The sequence below is a fragment of the Phalangium opilio genome, unplaced genomic scaffold, assembly GCF_054372755.1.
Source record: "Phalangium opilio isolate 3A_F unplaced genomic scaffold, DU_Popi_V2 ptg000037l_1, whole genome shotgun sequence".
Taxonomy (NCBI): Eukaryota; Metazoa; Arthropoda; class Arachnida; order Opiliones; family Phalangiidae; genus Phalangium; species Phalangium opilio.
In genome coordinates, this window is record NW_028324160.1 from 5,347,569 (window position 1) to 5,361,300 (window position 13,732).

General features: G+C 43.0%; 1 protein-coding gene across 1 annotated transcript; it reads right to left on the reverse strand.

Moving 5' to 3' along the window:
- Positions 1–7,989: 7,989 nt before the first annotated feature.
- Positions 7,990–12,507, reverse strand: LOC149683473 (uncharacterized). The gene has a single exon (XM_089871285.1). It carries the CDS (start codon positions 12,505–12,507, stop codon positions 7,990–7,992), a length of 4,518 nt encoding a protein of 1,505 aa, XP_089727411.1.
- Positions 12,508–13,732: the final 1,225 nt, after the last annotated feature.

The following is a 13,732-nucleotide window of genomic DNA, read 5'->3' on the forward strand; positions in this document are numbered from 1 at the left end:
ATAGCGCCTAATATCGCTAAACCTTAGAAACATTGATGATATATTTCAGTATAAATATAACATAGTTTACGCGCCTAAACTACCGCCAACCTTGAATGCATTACATATCCTCCCGCCAACGCTAAGAAAGAAACCCATTTTTTGAATAGGAAGGTTCCAAGTCAAATCAGGTGAGACGCCCTTGGCAGTATGCGATAAGTGTGATACAGGGTTCAAATGGGAGGTAACGGGATTGATTTTGGACCGAGTTGAAGTTGATGGAAATTTCCTAAACCACGTACTTACGAGTGATGAATGTACGTTTTACCGGGACGGTACAGTTAACCGCCACAACATGCACTACTGGGCGAGGGAAAATCCTCATTGGCTAAGGGCGAATCATCACCAAGAAAACTGGAGGATAAACGTTTGTTGTGGATCGGGTAATTGGACCTGTTTTTCTCGAAGAACATCTAAACGGAGATCGTTATGTTGATCTCTTAAACACCGTAGTGTCCGATGCCCTAGACGATCTTATCTTAGCAGAACGAAGACGAGTCTAGTACCAGCACGATGGTGCACCACCGCATTTTGCACGTATTTCTCGGGATTGGCTAGACGCGGAATTCGGTCCCCAATGGATAGGTCGTGGTGGTCCAGTCGCTTGGCCACCTCGTTGGCCAGATTCAACGCCGGTGGATTTTTTCTTTTGGGGGTATGTACAAAGCCTTGAGTACGCCACTGAGCCACCAACATTTGAAAGCCCTCGAGACCGAATTCAGCAAGCGGCTGAGATGTTAACTCGCGAAAGAGAAAACTGGGAATTCCGTTGTCGGCAATGTATCAATGTCGACGGAAGACATTTTGAACATTTAATTTAATGCTTTGTTATTAAAAATGAATTTGAAGAGTTTAATGTTTAAATTTGGAAATGTTTGATTAATTTCAATTTTGGCTATTTGAATAATTTCAATTTGGGCTATTTGGTTTCCGCAAGTGACATCTTTTCTTTCCTAATTAAAATCCGTCATTGATTACACTTATGCATTTCATTTCTCTACATCAAAACTGAATCCTTTGATGTTAAGTGGAACTGAAGTGAACTGATCCCAATAGTTCCTGTAAATCCCTTAAAATTTCACTGCATAACACCAATGCGTAAAGGGAAGTATCTCGACTGGACGCCGGCGAAGGTTTCCACCCTGTATAACTATTCCTCTCGTTGTGAAATTTATATTGGTCTCACAACGGACCGATAGAGCCCCTTTAAGGAGACACATGAAAAGGCCAATAGTAATAAATTATGTCTTTAAAAGTACAGACTTAAATGATGATCATTATTTCATTACTGAAACAATTATTGAATATCTAATTAAAAAAGATCAATGAATGTTTACGAGCGTTTTTCAATTGATAAGTTGGGCTTTCTGCCTCAACGACTGACGTAAACCACGGAGCGGTATTGCACTGGAAATACTGTGTCTGTCTGCCTTTCTGTCTTTCTGACATAGTGTTCGCATTAGGAGAATCAAAGGAAAGTTGTTAGCAATTTTCGGACAGCGCTCGCAGCTTCCAGAAATTTTTAAAATTATATTTAATTGAGTTTTCTTAAGCTACAGTCATTATCTAGCCATGATTCCTTCATAGGGTAGCTTAACACCATTTCCAGCATAGGCTCGCTTAACACAGTTTCCTTCACAGGCTTTCTTAACACAATTTCTTTCTTCCACTAGTTAACGTCTATCCACCTTGTTAAGGTTGAGCTTAACGACGACTTATTGCTCAGTATAGTAACTTTATTTATTCATGATTAGATTCAAGAGTGTCGACATCGCACCTCGTTAACCCTTATACAAGCTTCCTCCCAGAACGGAGTATCACATCGCTTTTTAGCATAGAGAACAAAGTTTAGTTCACTTAATTTAGTTCAGTTCAGTTCACTTTATAACATCTTTCCTTTTCTGTTCTCTTGATAGTCTTAACCAAGTTATAACTATATATTATTAAAAGATTCCGTAACATTTTTTCCTTGTAAACAGTAATTATGTAATGAGCTTATTAGGATTTTATGGTCGCAATGTAATATTTAATTTTTATTTGGTTTTACATGATAATTGTTTAAAATTTAAAAAAAAACTAAAAATTTCGCGATTCTTTGCTTTTATCTAAGTGCTGCTTATTCTCTATTTTCGTCGAATGGTTGACCCCTCAGGTCATGAGAAGCGTTTTGGTGGAATGATTGGCCGTCCTCTTCTTGTTGTTCGTCTTGCTTGAGTGTCGAGATATCTTGGAGAATTTCTCGGGTCTGCTGTTGTGCTTCTGATTAGGACTTGTCTGGGTGTCAAGTTTGTGGTGATATTCTCAGTATCTTGGAGCTCCGGTGAGTATCTGTCCTCCCTACTTCGGAATTCGTCGTGTAGTCTGTCGTCATGAATTTCCTCTGGTTGTTGATTTTGAGCTTGCTGGGGGCTAGAGTTCTGCGTTTCTTGTGCGGTTGGCGCTGGCAGTAGTGAGGAGTTGCGATATTTACCCATTGTATTTCAGATGGTTGTCTTCGGAACTAGACGAATGCCCTCTTCCATATTCATGTGAGCTGGCTGATTACCTTGGACTCTCTGTGGTTGTGTCGCTACTGGTTTGCTTAAATCTATTCGTAAATGGGTTCTTGTGCGGCGTACAATTTGACATTCGGGCGTTACACAGGAACATGGCTCTGGACCTTGTGCTATTATAGTGGCCTGTAGCCATTTTCGCTGTTCTACCGAGTTGGTTGACGATAGTGGTTGTACCTCGACGAAATGTGATAAGTAATCTACCAAGATGATGTAATGTTGATTTCCCACTTGAAAAAGGTCAGCGCCCACCATTTCCCATGGTAGAGATGGGGTCGGGTGAGACGTCATCATCATTGGGAGGTTTGCTTTATGACGGCTGGGGCATATGGTGCAGGCACGTATGAATGTTGTTAAATCCTGTATTAAGTTCGGCCAAAAGATGTTAAGTTTCGCCTTAGCAACGCAGGAATTGATACCCTGGTGTGTGGCATGGACTTTACAGAGGAGTTCCTGCTGCATAGTTTTAGGGATGACGAGTCTAGACCCACGAAACATTAGTCCTTGTGTTGTGTGAAGTTCGTCTTGATAGGGCCAATATGGTTTACATTCTTGTGGTAAAGCCTTTGTTGCTTTGGCCAGCCTTCCTTTATATACGCTGACGTAGCAGATTTCTTCAGGTTGTCGTAGTGTCGCTGGTATGAAGGTTCCCTTTTAAAAATGGTGTCCTTTTTGAGAAGCGTCCTTAGGGGAGCGGTGTCTTTCGTGGCATGAGGGATAAACTTCATAATGTAGTTGATCATGCCCAAGAAACTTTACAGGGCGGCCTTGTTTTCGGGCGCTGGTAAGGAAGCGAAAGCTTTTGTCTTTTCTGGATCGATTTCCACCCCTTCTGGTGTTAGAACATGGCCAATGTAGGATATCCTGGATACTGCCAACTGGATCTTCTTGCGACTGAAGCAGAATCCTGTTTGCAATGCTCTCTCCAGAATTCTGATTAAGCTTTCATTGTGGGAGGTCATGTCTTTAGTCGCTATTAGGAAATCATCTGTGGATATGTACACTTCCGGAAATTGTGATACCGGGTATATTCTTCTCAATGCTGCCTGGCACACCTCCGACCCTGTAGAGATCCCATTGGTAATCGGCGAAAACGGTATTGTCCTTCCGGAGTAGCAAATGTACAAAGCTTTGAGCTCTGTTCATCTAGTGCAATTTGCCAAAAAGCGCTCTGGACGTCCAGTATTGTGAAAACCGTGGAGCCGCTTAGTGATGCAAAGATCTCTTGTGAGGTTGGTACTGGAAATGGTGTCCGTTTGATAGATTTGTTGAGTTTACGTGGGTCTAAACAGATCCTGACTTCGTTCCTGGCTTTAGGAACTACTACAATCGGGTGTACCCAATCCGTGGCTTCCAAAACTGGAACTATGACCCCTTTTTGTAGGAGCCTTTCAAGTTCAGCGCGTACTGGCTGTTGAAGTGCGATGGGAATTTTATGCGCTGCTGAGATATAAGGGATTGCATTGGGTTTCAGGTCGATAGAATATGTCCCTGGTATCTTGCCTATGACGCCAAGTATGGTGTGATATTGTTCAATAATTTGTTCCGCCGTAAGAGAAATGATTTAAGATGGAGTTGGTAACGTAGGCTTGGTGTTTATACTGTTGATTGAGCGTGTCGGTGGTTGGCAGAGGATGTCTGTGGTGGTCAATAAGGCCCAATTGAAAGGATGCAGCGGCTCCCAAGATTGGGGTACGGTCTTCAGCTGACACGTAGAAAGAGCAATTCGTGGATATCGCGTGTGAGGTGCATTGTAGGTCGGCTGTGCCTATTATGGGCACTATATGTCCTGAGTATGCAGTAACAGTGTGCTTCAGTGGACGTAACGGAGCTTGAAACTGTAGAGTGTCATACATTTGCTTGGAGATGATGTTAACTTGTGAGCCCGTATCTAACTTGAATGTTACGGGGTGGTCCTCTAGATATATCTGGTCATATATTTCATCCTCTTTACGTTTGTTATCATCAGGTATGGTCGCAGTGAGGAGCTGAGGTAGGACCACTTGATTTATGCTGAGTGTGAGGCAATAGCTGAGATATTCTTGCTGGCCGTTATAATCGCTGCCGTTGTCGGTGGCTTGCTGTTCCCATTGGTCTGGAAAGTGCCTTTCTTCCCGAGGGTTAGACTGAGGGTATTCGTATTCTTCATAATAGCTGTGTTGTGGTTTATCGTTTTTCCCGATTTGGAGTTGTTTCTTGTAAAGCGTGTAAATATCGGCACTTGATTCGCCAATGACCTCGGGCATGGCAGCCCAAACATTCCGAATAACGTGCAGGACATGGTCGTCCTGTGTGGTGGGTCCCACAGTTGGGACAACTAGAAAGAGTTGCTTGTTGTCTCTGTCTAGGAGGATAATGTGGTCGTTGTGACGTTCGGCGTGCATTGTGCTTGTATGGGAGGGATTGTGACAGGCTGTCTTGTCGTCCTGGATGTTTTTGAAGTTTCCTACGTTTTAGGGCATCAACCTGTACAGGCATTGCGTTGTGTGAAGGAACTTTGGTGGAGGCTCCCATAATATCTGCTTGGGCGCTTGCTGTTTCCTCCGTGACGGCCTCATTTAACGTTAGATTTGGCCGGGCGAGGAGGTCCTTCCGTAGTTTTTCGTTCCGAATTCCCACTACCAGGAGGGTCGTTATGAGAGTATCCGTTAAAGGAGCTAAATCGCATTCGTGGACCTTGGCCTTTAAATCCGTGAAGAATTCGTCAAATGTCTGATTTTATTTTTGTACGGATGTCATGAATAAATAGCGCAAGTATAGCAGGTTCTTGTACGGTTTGTAATAGGCGTCAAAAGCGTTAAGAATTAGTTGCACCGTCCTAGCGTCGTCGATTTCCACTATGGATAGGGTCTTGAGAATTTGGAGGTCCGCCGGGCCTAAGATGTGCAGGAACGTGGCCCTCTGTATCGCGACTGTTTCTAGGCCTAATTTGGCAGCTGTAGCATAGATCACATACCCCTCCTTGTATTCACACCATGCCGTGGCGGGATCATTACCGGGCACGAAAGGTGGGGGACTCTTGAATGATGACATGATAACTGGAGATGCGAAGAAATATGCGACTTGCCGCGATACGCGTTATAAATAACCCGAGACGCGACAGCCCTATTTTCCGTAGAGCGTTGTTAGGGTTAACCCTTGACGAAAGCGATTGCGAAATATAAACTGATAACGCGAGGCGGGTGGTGTTTCGTTAATGATATCCCTCCTCTATCACCATGTTAAGTTTGAGATTAACGACGACTTATTGCTCAGTATAGTAACTTTATTTATTCATGATTAGATTCAAGAGTGTCGACATCGCACCTCTTTAACCCTTACATAAGCTTCCTCCCAGAACGGAGTATCACATCGTTTTTTAGCAGAGTACAAAGTTTAGTTCACTTAATTTAGTTCAGTTCAGTTCACTTTCTAACACACCTGAGACACCAATTTGTACTTATTTCCATCTATCAACACCATTTTGTACTCATTTCCATCTATCAAAACCAATTTGTACTTATTTTCATCTATCAACACCAATTTGTACTTATTTCCATCTATCAACACCAAATTGTACTTATTTCCATTTATCAACACCAATTTGTACTTATTTCCATCTATCAACACCAATTTGGACTTATTTTCATCTATCAACACCAATTAAAATGGAATGACCGAAGTAACAGATATTCAATTTTTTCAGTTTGAAGATGTGATTATAAAACATCAATACTATTAAATAAAAGTACTTATCTTCGTTTTTTTCATCAAAATTACTCTTGCACTGTTTTTGAAGTAGCACGTGCAAAGACAGATTATTCATCTTCATTACTTTTTGGTATTAACAGTGTTCGCATGGATAGTATTAGAATAAATATCTGAATATGGATAGGGGTTATTTTCAGAGGTTTCTTTTTCGAACTATAAGAGAAAGCATTGGCGGATAGCTATTCGATAAAGGTGTAAAGGCTCATGAATGAGTGGCGCTCAAGTGAGATAGATTTTCCGAATTTCTGCTAACAGCAAACGCGGTGACAGACACACACACAGACACGTACAGTGTACTATCTCTCCGTAACGTCATCTTCACTCGGAGAGGTAAAAATTTCGAAACCTTATTCCATTATCAAGATAATAACAAGAACACGGAGTAAAAATCAATCGATTTCCTGATAAGCGAATCTGTTTAAAGTTGAAGTCATTAATAAATTAATAAAAACTTTCATTGTAGACAAAGACGGGAAAGTGTAAAAGATAAGTGTAGTATATGAATTGCCTGAAGTAACAGATATTAAAATTTTCACTTTTGAAGACATGATCATAAAACATCGATTATTTGAAGAAATTCTTATTTTAGTCTTTTTCACCAAATTTTCATTAAACTCAAAATATTTTTGTACATTATTTACACAAGTATTTTGCTATATAGCAGTTCCAGCAAAAAAGGGTATCTTCAATTTTTTTAAGGGATACTGGCTTGATACTAGGCTTTAGTTCAAATACTCCAATTTTTATATTTTAAAATTAGACATATTGCCATGCAGAAAATTACAAAGGCCGTTTGACTGTTTTGTAGTTATTAATGTTCAAAAGATATTTTGGTAGCTATACATCACGTTAATTTGATACTTTTAAAACTTTCAAAATAACGACTACGATTTGTCAAGTTTTCACACAGTTTTTTGTTCAACCATTTTCTCACTATTTTATTCTCCTTACAGGACCGAATACTCAAAACTAATTGTAAATTTTTGATATAAAATAAAATGTACACGCGTACTACTTTTAAAATGATGCTTATGTTTCATGACAAAATATTTTGACTAATTTTGGTGAAAAAAACTAAGACAAGAATTTTTTTCAAATAATCGATGTTTTATGATCATGTCTTCAAAAGTGAAAATTTTAATATCTGTTACTTCAGGCAAATCATATACTACACTTATCTTTTACACTTTCCCGTCTACAAAGACAGTTTTAATTTTAATTCAAATTGTTCAGAAACCTTAGGAGAGTAAAAGTATTAGGGCATTGTGCATACATTAGTTAACGCGTTTGATCTAACCAACCATCTATTATAAAACTGTCATTCCTGACTGCTTGACTTTACAATGAACGTCCGGTCAAACTTGTTATGAAATTACGACACTCTGAGTAAGTTAAGGATAAAGTATTTATTGTAGCTCCATGATAAGCTAAAGTCAAAAAACCTATATCGATTACTCTGTGCTCTAGTATATATATAGAATGAATATATTTTTTATGCTAGGCCTTATCTTTAAGTTAGGTCTATTATTATTTTAAAGCTAGGCGTATTATGACATCTTTCCTTTTCCCGAAGTAATTATACAAAAGTAAATTATGACTTATAGTCTTATACAAAAGTAAATTACTGAATTATAGTCTATGCATCTTTTTACATTGAAATTGGTTGCGTTTTATATCTATACAATGCTGCTAAATTAAGTTGATAGAAACTGTTTGATTTTTTCGAGTCGATGTTGTAGTCTTCTGGATTGAATCTCTTGGGTGGAATATTAGGTCGTCCACTCCTTGTTCTGGCCTGACTTTGAGTTGTGTTCGTTTCCATGCGTTCCTCTCGCCGACTGAATGCTGGTGGGAGATTTGAGGGTGCTATTATGCTGCCCGGTGTTGGTCGTTGCGGTGATGTTTGATGAGCTGCGCTGGCTTCGTGGTTAGAAAATGTCGGCAATGTCAGGTTTTGGCTTGGGCTAGAATTTGCGTTTTGTGGCCGATTTGGAGGACGCCCTGCTCTCGAGAAGGCTTTTGGGCTGCTGTCAGAGATTCTTGGGTTGCCGTAGGTAACTGTCGTTCGCTTTTGGATCGCAGGATTGTCCTCTTTGATGTGGTGAGGGTTTTGTCTGAAGTCTTCACGCAGGTGCACTCTTGTGCGACGGAAGCTCTGTCCCTCTCTGGTCTTTATTTGATAAGATCTTGGCTCTGGGCCTGAGCTGATAACTGTTGCGGGTATCCAGTTGCGGCGACCTGCTTGATAATATATGGCTTGTCCTGGTCGAAATGGTGCTAGTGTCTTCGATGTGGAAGTTTGTTTATTGTTGAAACGGGTGGTCATGTCTCTTTGCTGTTGAGCTATGGCCTTCCTTTCGTTGTGTACAGGATAGTTCGGTTCCAGAACTATATTTGAAGCTGTTAGTGGTGTTCTTATTCTACGTCCCATGGCGAGTTCTGCCGGTGATGGCCGGTTGCCCTTTGGGGTAGCTCGGTATTCTAGTAATACGTGTGATAAGTCTTTCCCATTCTCTCTGGCTTTGATGATGGAGTTCTTCAGCGTTTGGATGGTCCTTTCCGTGAGCCCGTTGGACTGGGGGTAGTACGGCGAGGAGGTGACGTGCTTGATTCCCCATTCCTCCATGAAGGCTTGGAATGCGGCCGAGTTGAATGGTGGGCCATTGTCGGAGATCAGACGCTGCGGTGGACCGTGTCTAGCGAAATGTGGCTTCAGAAATTCGATTACCGAATGGGCGGTGGTATTAGTTAACTCTTTAGCCTCGATGAAATGTGAGAAGTAGTCGACTAGTATTATGTAGTTATGGGTGTCGATTTTGAAGAGGTCAGTTCCCGCCAACTCCCATGGAAGTAATGGTAACGGGTGTGGCTTCATCTCCATGGGTGGATTTGCTCGTTCTCTCCTAGCACAAGTTGAGCACATGCGGATAAAGTCGGTTAAGTCTCGTGTGATGTTAGGCCAGAAGACGTTAACTCTAGCTTTAGCCATACAAGAGTTAATGCCCTGATGCGTTGCGTGTAGTTGCTCCATTACTTCCTTCTGCATTGCTTTCGGTACGACCAGACGTGTTCCCCGAAAGAGTAGGTTGTTCACGATGTGGAGCTCATCCTGATACTGCCAGAAGGACTTGATCTCAGGGGAAAGTGTTCTGTATTGTCTTGGCCAGCCCTCCTGTACGAATGACTTGACTGTTTGTATAGTGGGATCACTGCTTGAAGCTTGTTTATATCGGGTGTGCGTTTGCTCAGGTAGAGCAGTGATGGCATGTACTGCGGCGTTGGGACCTTCCAAGTTGTCGGTGTCTATCTTGGTTTGTTTTTGAGGGGCTCTTGAGAGCATGTCCGCAATCAGTAGCTGTTTGCCCGGTACATGGACGAGGTTTATCTGATATCGAAACAAACGCATTAGTAGTCTTTGTAGGCGAGGCGATATAATGTGCAAGGGTTTCTCTACTAGTCCGATGAGAGGGTTATGGTCCGTCTGTACTGTTATTCGGGTTCCGGCTATGTAGTGATGAAACTGCTCACAAGCGTAGACTATAGCCAACATTTCCTTCTCTATTTGCGCATATCTGCACTGAGTAGGTGTGAATGACGTAGACGCGTATTCTATAGGATGTCCTTCCTGTATGAGAACCGCTCCAACTCCATGCTGGCTTGCGTCGACAGAGAGGGTGATGTGCTTTGTGGGATTGAAGAAGGCTAGCACTGGGGCTGTCGATGCTAGTGTCTTCAGACGATCGTAATGGGTCTGATGTGTTGGTTCCCACTTGAAGACGGCGTCTTTCTTCAAAAGTTCTCTTAGGGGTGCAGTGTCTTCATTTGCGTGTGGTATGAACTTAATGATGTAGTTCACCATGCCGAGGAAGCTCTGTAGCGCGGCTTTATTTGGTGGCGGTGGAAGCGAGGTGATGGCTTGAACTTTGCGTGGATCGACCGAAACCCCATCCGGGCTTAAAATGTGACCGACATATTCCGTTCTAGTTACCGCAAGTTGAAGCTTATTTTGAGTGAAACAGAGGCCTGAAATCCAACCTCTCTCTAATATCCTGCTCAAGGCCTCCGTGTGCGAGGTCATATCTGGGGTTGCGATGAGGAAGTCGTCTGTCGATATGTGGACCTCGGGAAACTCAGCCTTCGGGAAGATTCTCCGCATGACCCTTTGACATATCTCAGACCCAGTTGAAATTCCCATCGGTAGCCTCGTGAATCTGAACTGTCCCTCCGGTGTGGCAAAGGTACATAGCCTTGAGCTGGCGTCGTCTAGTTGAATTTGCCAAAAGGCGCTTTGTACATCCAGTACTGTGAAGACGCTGGTACCACTCAATTCGGCAAAGATTCCTTGCGTTGTAGGAATGGGAAACGGGTTGCGTTTGATAGCCTTGTTCAGTCGCCTCGGGTCAATACAAATTCTCACGGACTGTGGACCTTGAGAGCTTTTGTTTTTGGGTACGACCACCATAGGATGAACCCAGTCGCTGGCTTCCGTCACCGGAACAATTACCCCATATTGAAGCATCCTATCGAGTTCTGCTTTGACGGGCTGTAGTAGAGCGAATGGTATTCGGTGGGCTGTTGCGGCCGATGGTGTGGCATGCGGTTTTAGTTCTATCGAGTGTTTGCCCGGGATTTTACCGATGTTTCCAAATACGGAGTGATATTGCTGGATGACGAGCTCCGGTGTGATGGCGAACTCTGGTGCATCATCGGTACGCTGGACGGTGAGGATGGTATGAGAGCGTTGCGGCGGTGGTCCTAATTGGTTTCGATGATGCTCGATAAGCCCCAGCTGGAGGGCTGCCGCAGCCCCCAAAATTGGAGTTCGGTCCTCTATGGTGACGTAAAACGGGTGCGTCGTCTGTGCGTTACTGGACGTGCAGGGAATATCTAAGATACCAGCGATCGGGACGGTATGACCAGTGTATGCGGTAATGACGTGTTCAGGATGTCGTAGTGGTTGGTCGGTTGGGAGAGCCTTGTACATCTTATTGGTGATGATATTCACCTGGGAACCCGTGTCTACTTTGAATATCACGGGCTGGTCGAAGAGGTATATTTGGTCGAGGATTTCGTCTTCTCGAGGCCGTGAGTTTTGCAGGATCGTTTCATTCAGTAGGCAAGTGGCAACGGAGCTGTCTTGTGATATTGCTTGAAGTGTGAGGCTGTAGGTGAAGTATTCTTGGTTTCGTGTTTGAAACTGTTCGTCGTAATAAGGAGCATCAGAGTCAAATTCGTGTGTGTCCCCATTAAAACGGGCGCTGTCGTCGTGATGATGGCGTGACTCGGAGAGAGCGTTCGTGCTGCGACATTTAATTCTCCAATGTCCTCGGTTATGGCAGCCCAAGCATTTGGCGTTACGAGCAGGGCAAGGTCGTGTATCATGATAGGTGCCACAGTTACGGCACTCGTTCGGTAGTCGCTGAGTGTTGCGAGAGTATTGTTGGTTTTGCTGGGGCCGCTGCTGGTTACTATGGAACTGTGTCGTGTTCTCGTAGGGTATGCGAGCGTGGTGGCTGCGTGAGTGTGCGAATCGTTCCTGGTCACGGCTACGTTGTTTGAGATATCTTTGTCTCTTAAGTGCGTCGATCGTTGTTACGTCCGGAGAAATGGTGGACCGGGATGCAGATGGGTTCATGGCCAATGCGTGGAGGCTGGAAGTTTCCTCTGCCTGGCAAGCGGCCACGGCAACATCCAACGTTAAGTTTGCTTTGCATAAAAGCTCCTTGCGTAGTATTTCGTTTCGAATGCCAACTACAATGAGTGTGGTGATTAGAGAATCTGTTAAGGGCGAGAGCTCGCAGTCCTGGGCTTTGCTTTTCAGGTCCGTGAAGAAATCATCGAATGTTTGCGATTCTTGTTGCACGGTGGTAAGGAACAGATAGCGTAGGTAGAGTAGGTTCTTATAGGGTTTGTAATAGGTGTCAAAGGCTTTCAGTATTACCGCTACTGTCCGTGCGTCGTTGACTTCAGCGATTGGCAACGTGTTATAGATGCGTCGTCCATTAGGGCCCAAGATGTGTAGGAAGGTGGCTCGTTGTGTTGCTACTGTTTCATCTGCGAGCTTGGCGGCGGTCGCGTAGATTTCGTATCCCTCCTTGTACTCGCGGCACGCTACGGCCGGGTTGGCACCTGGTACGAACGGTGCGGGGCTCTTGAAAGACGTCATAATGCTCGTTATAATGGTTGCTGCCCGACTAGGTGACGGTGGTAGTTAAGCGTGAATGAGGAGCGTGGGCTTAATCAATCCCACCTCTATCACCATGTTACGAAATTACGACACTCTGAGTAAGTTAAGGATAAAGTATTTATTGTAGCTCCATGATAAGCTAAAGTCAAAAAACCTATATCGATTACTCTGTGCTCTAGTATATATATAGAATGAATATATTTTTTATGCTAGGCCTTATCTTTAAGTTAGGACTATTATTATTTTAAAGCTAGGCCTATTATGACAAAACTCAAACTGCTTTCCCGTCATTTTCACATGCAAATACAGAGGAAGCTGTACATAGTTATACCACAAAAACATTCCGTACACCTGAGCACCATCAACACATGTCATATACTTATCAAGTTCAATTACCAGTCGTCGGTAATCTGGCTTAATTACCAGTCGTCGGTAGTCTGGCTTAATTACCAGTCGTCGGTAATCTAGCTTAATTACCAGTCGTCGGTAATCTAGCTTAATTACCAGTCGTCGGTAATCTAGCTTAATTACCAGTCGTCGGTAATCTAGCTTAATTACCAGTCGTCGATAATCTAGCTTAATTACCAGTCGTCGGTAATCTAGCTTAATTACTAGTCGTCGGTAATCTAGCTTAATTACCAGTCGTCGGTAATTTAGCTTAATTACCAGTCGCCGGTAATCTAGCTTAATTACCAGTCGTCGGTAATCTAGCTTAATTACCAGTCGTCGGTAATCTAGCTTAATTACCAGTCGTCGGTAATCTAGCTTAATTACCAGTCGTCGGTAATCTAGCTTAATTACCAGTCGTCGGTAATCTAGCTTCATTACCAGTCGTCGGTAATCAAGCTTAATTACCAGTCGTCGGTAATCTAGCTTAATTAACAGTCGTCGGTAATCTAGCTTAATTACCAGTCGTCGGTAATCTAGCTTAATTACCAGTCGCCGGTAATCTAGCTTAATTACCAGTCGTCGGTAATCTAGCTTAATTACCAGTCGTCGGTAATCTAGCTTAATTACCAGTCGTCGGTAATCTAGCTTAATTACCAGTCGTAGGTTATCTAGCTTAATTACCAGTCGTCGGTAATCTAGCTTAATTACCAGTCGTAGGTTATCTAGCTTAATTAACAGTCGTCGGTAATCTAGCTTAATTACCAGTCGTCGGTAATCTAGCTTAATTACCAGTCGTCGGTAATCTAGCTTAATT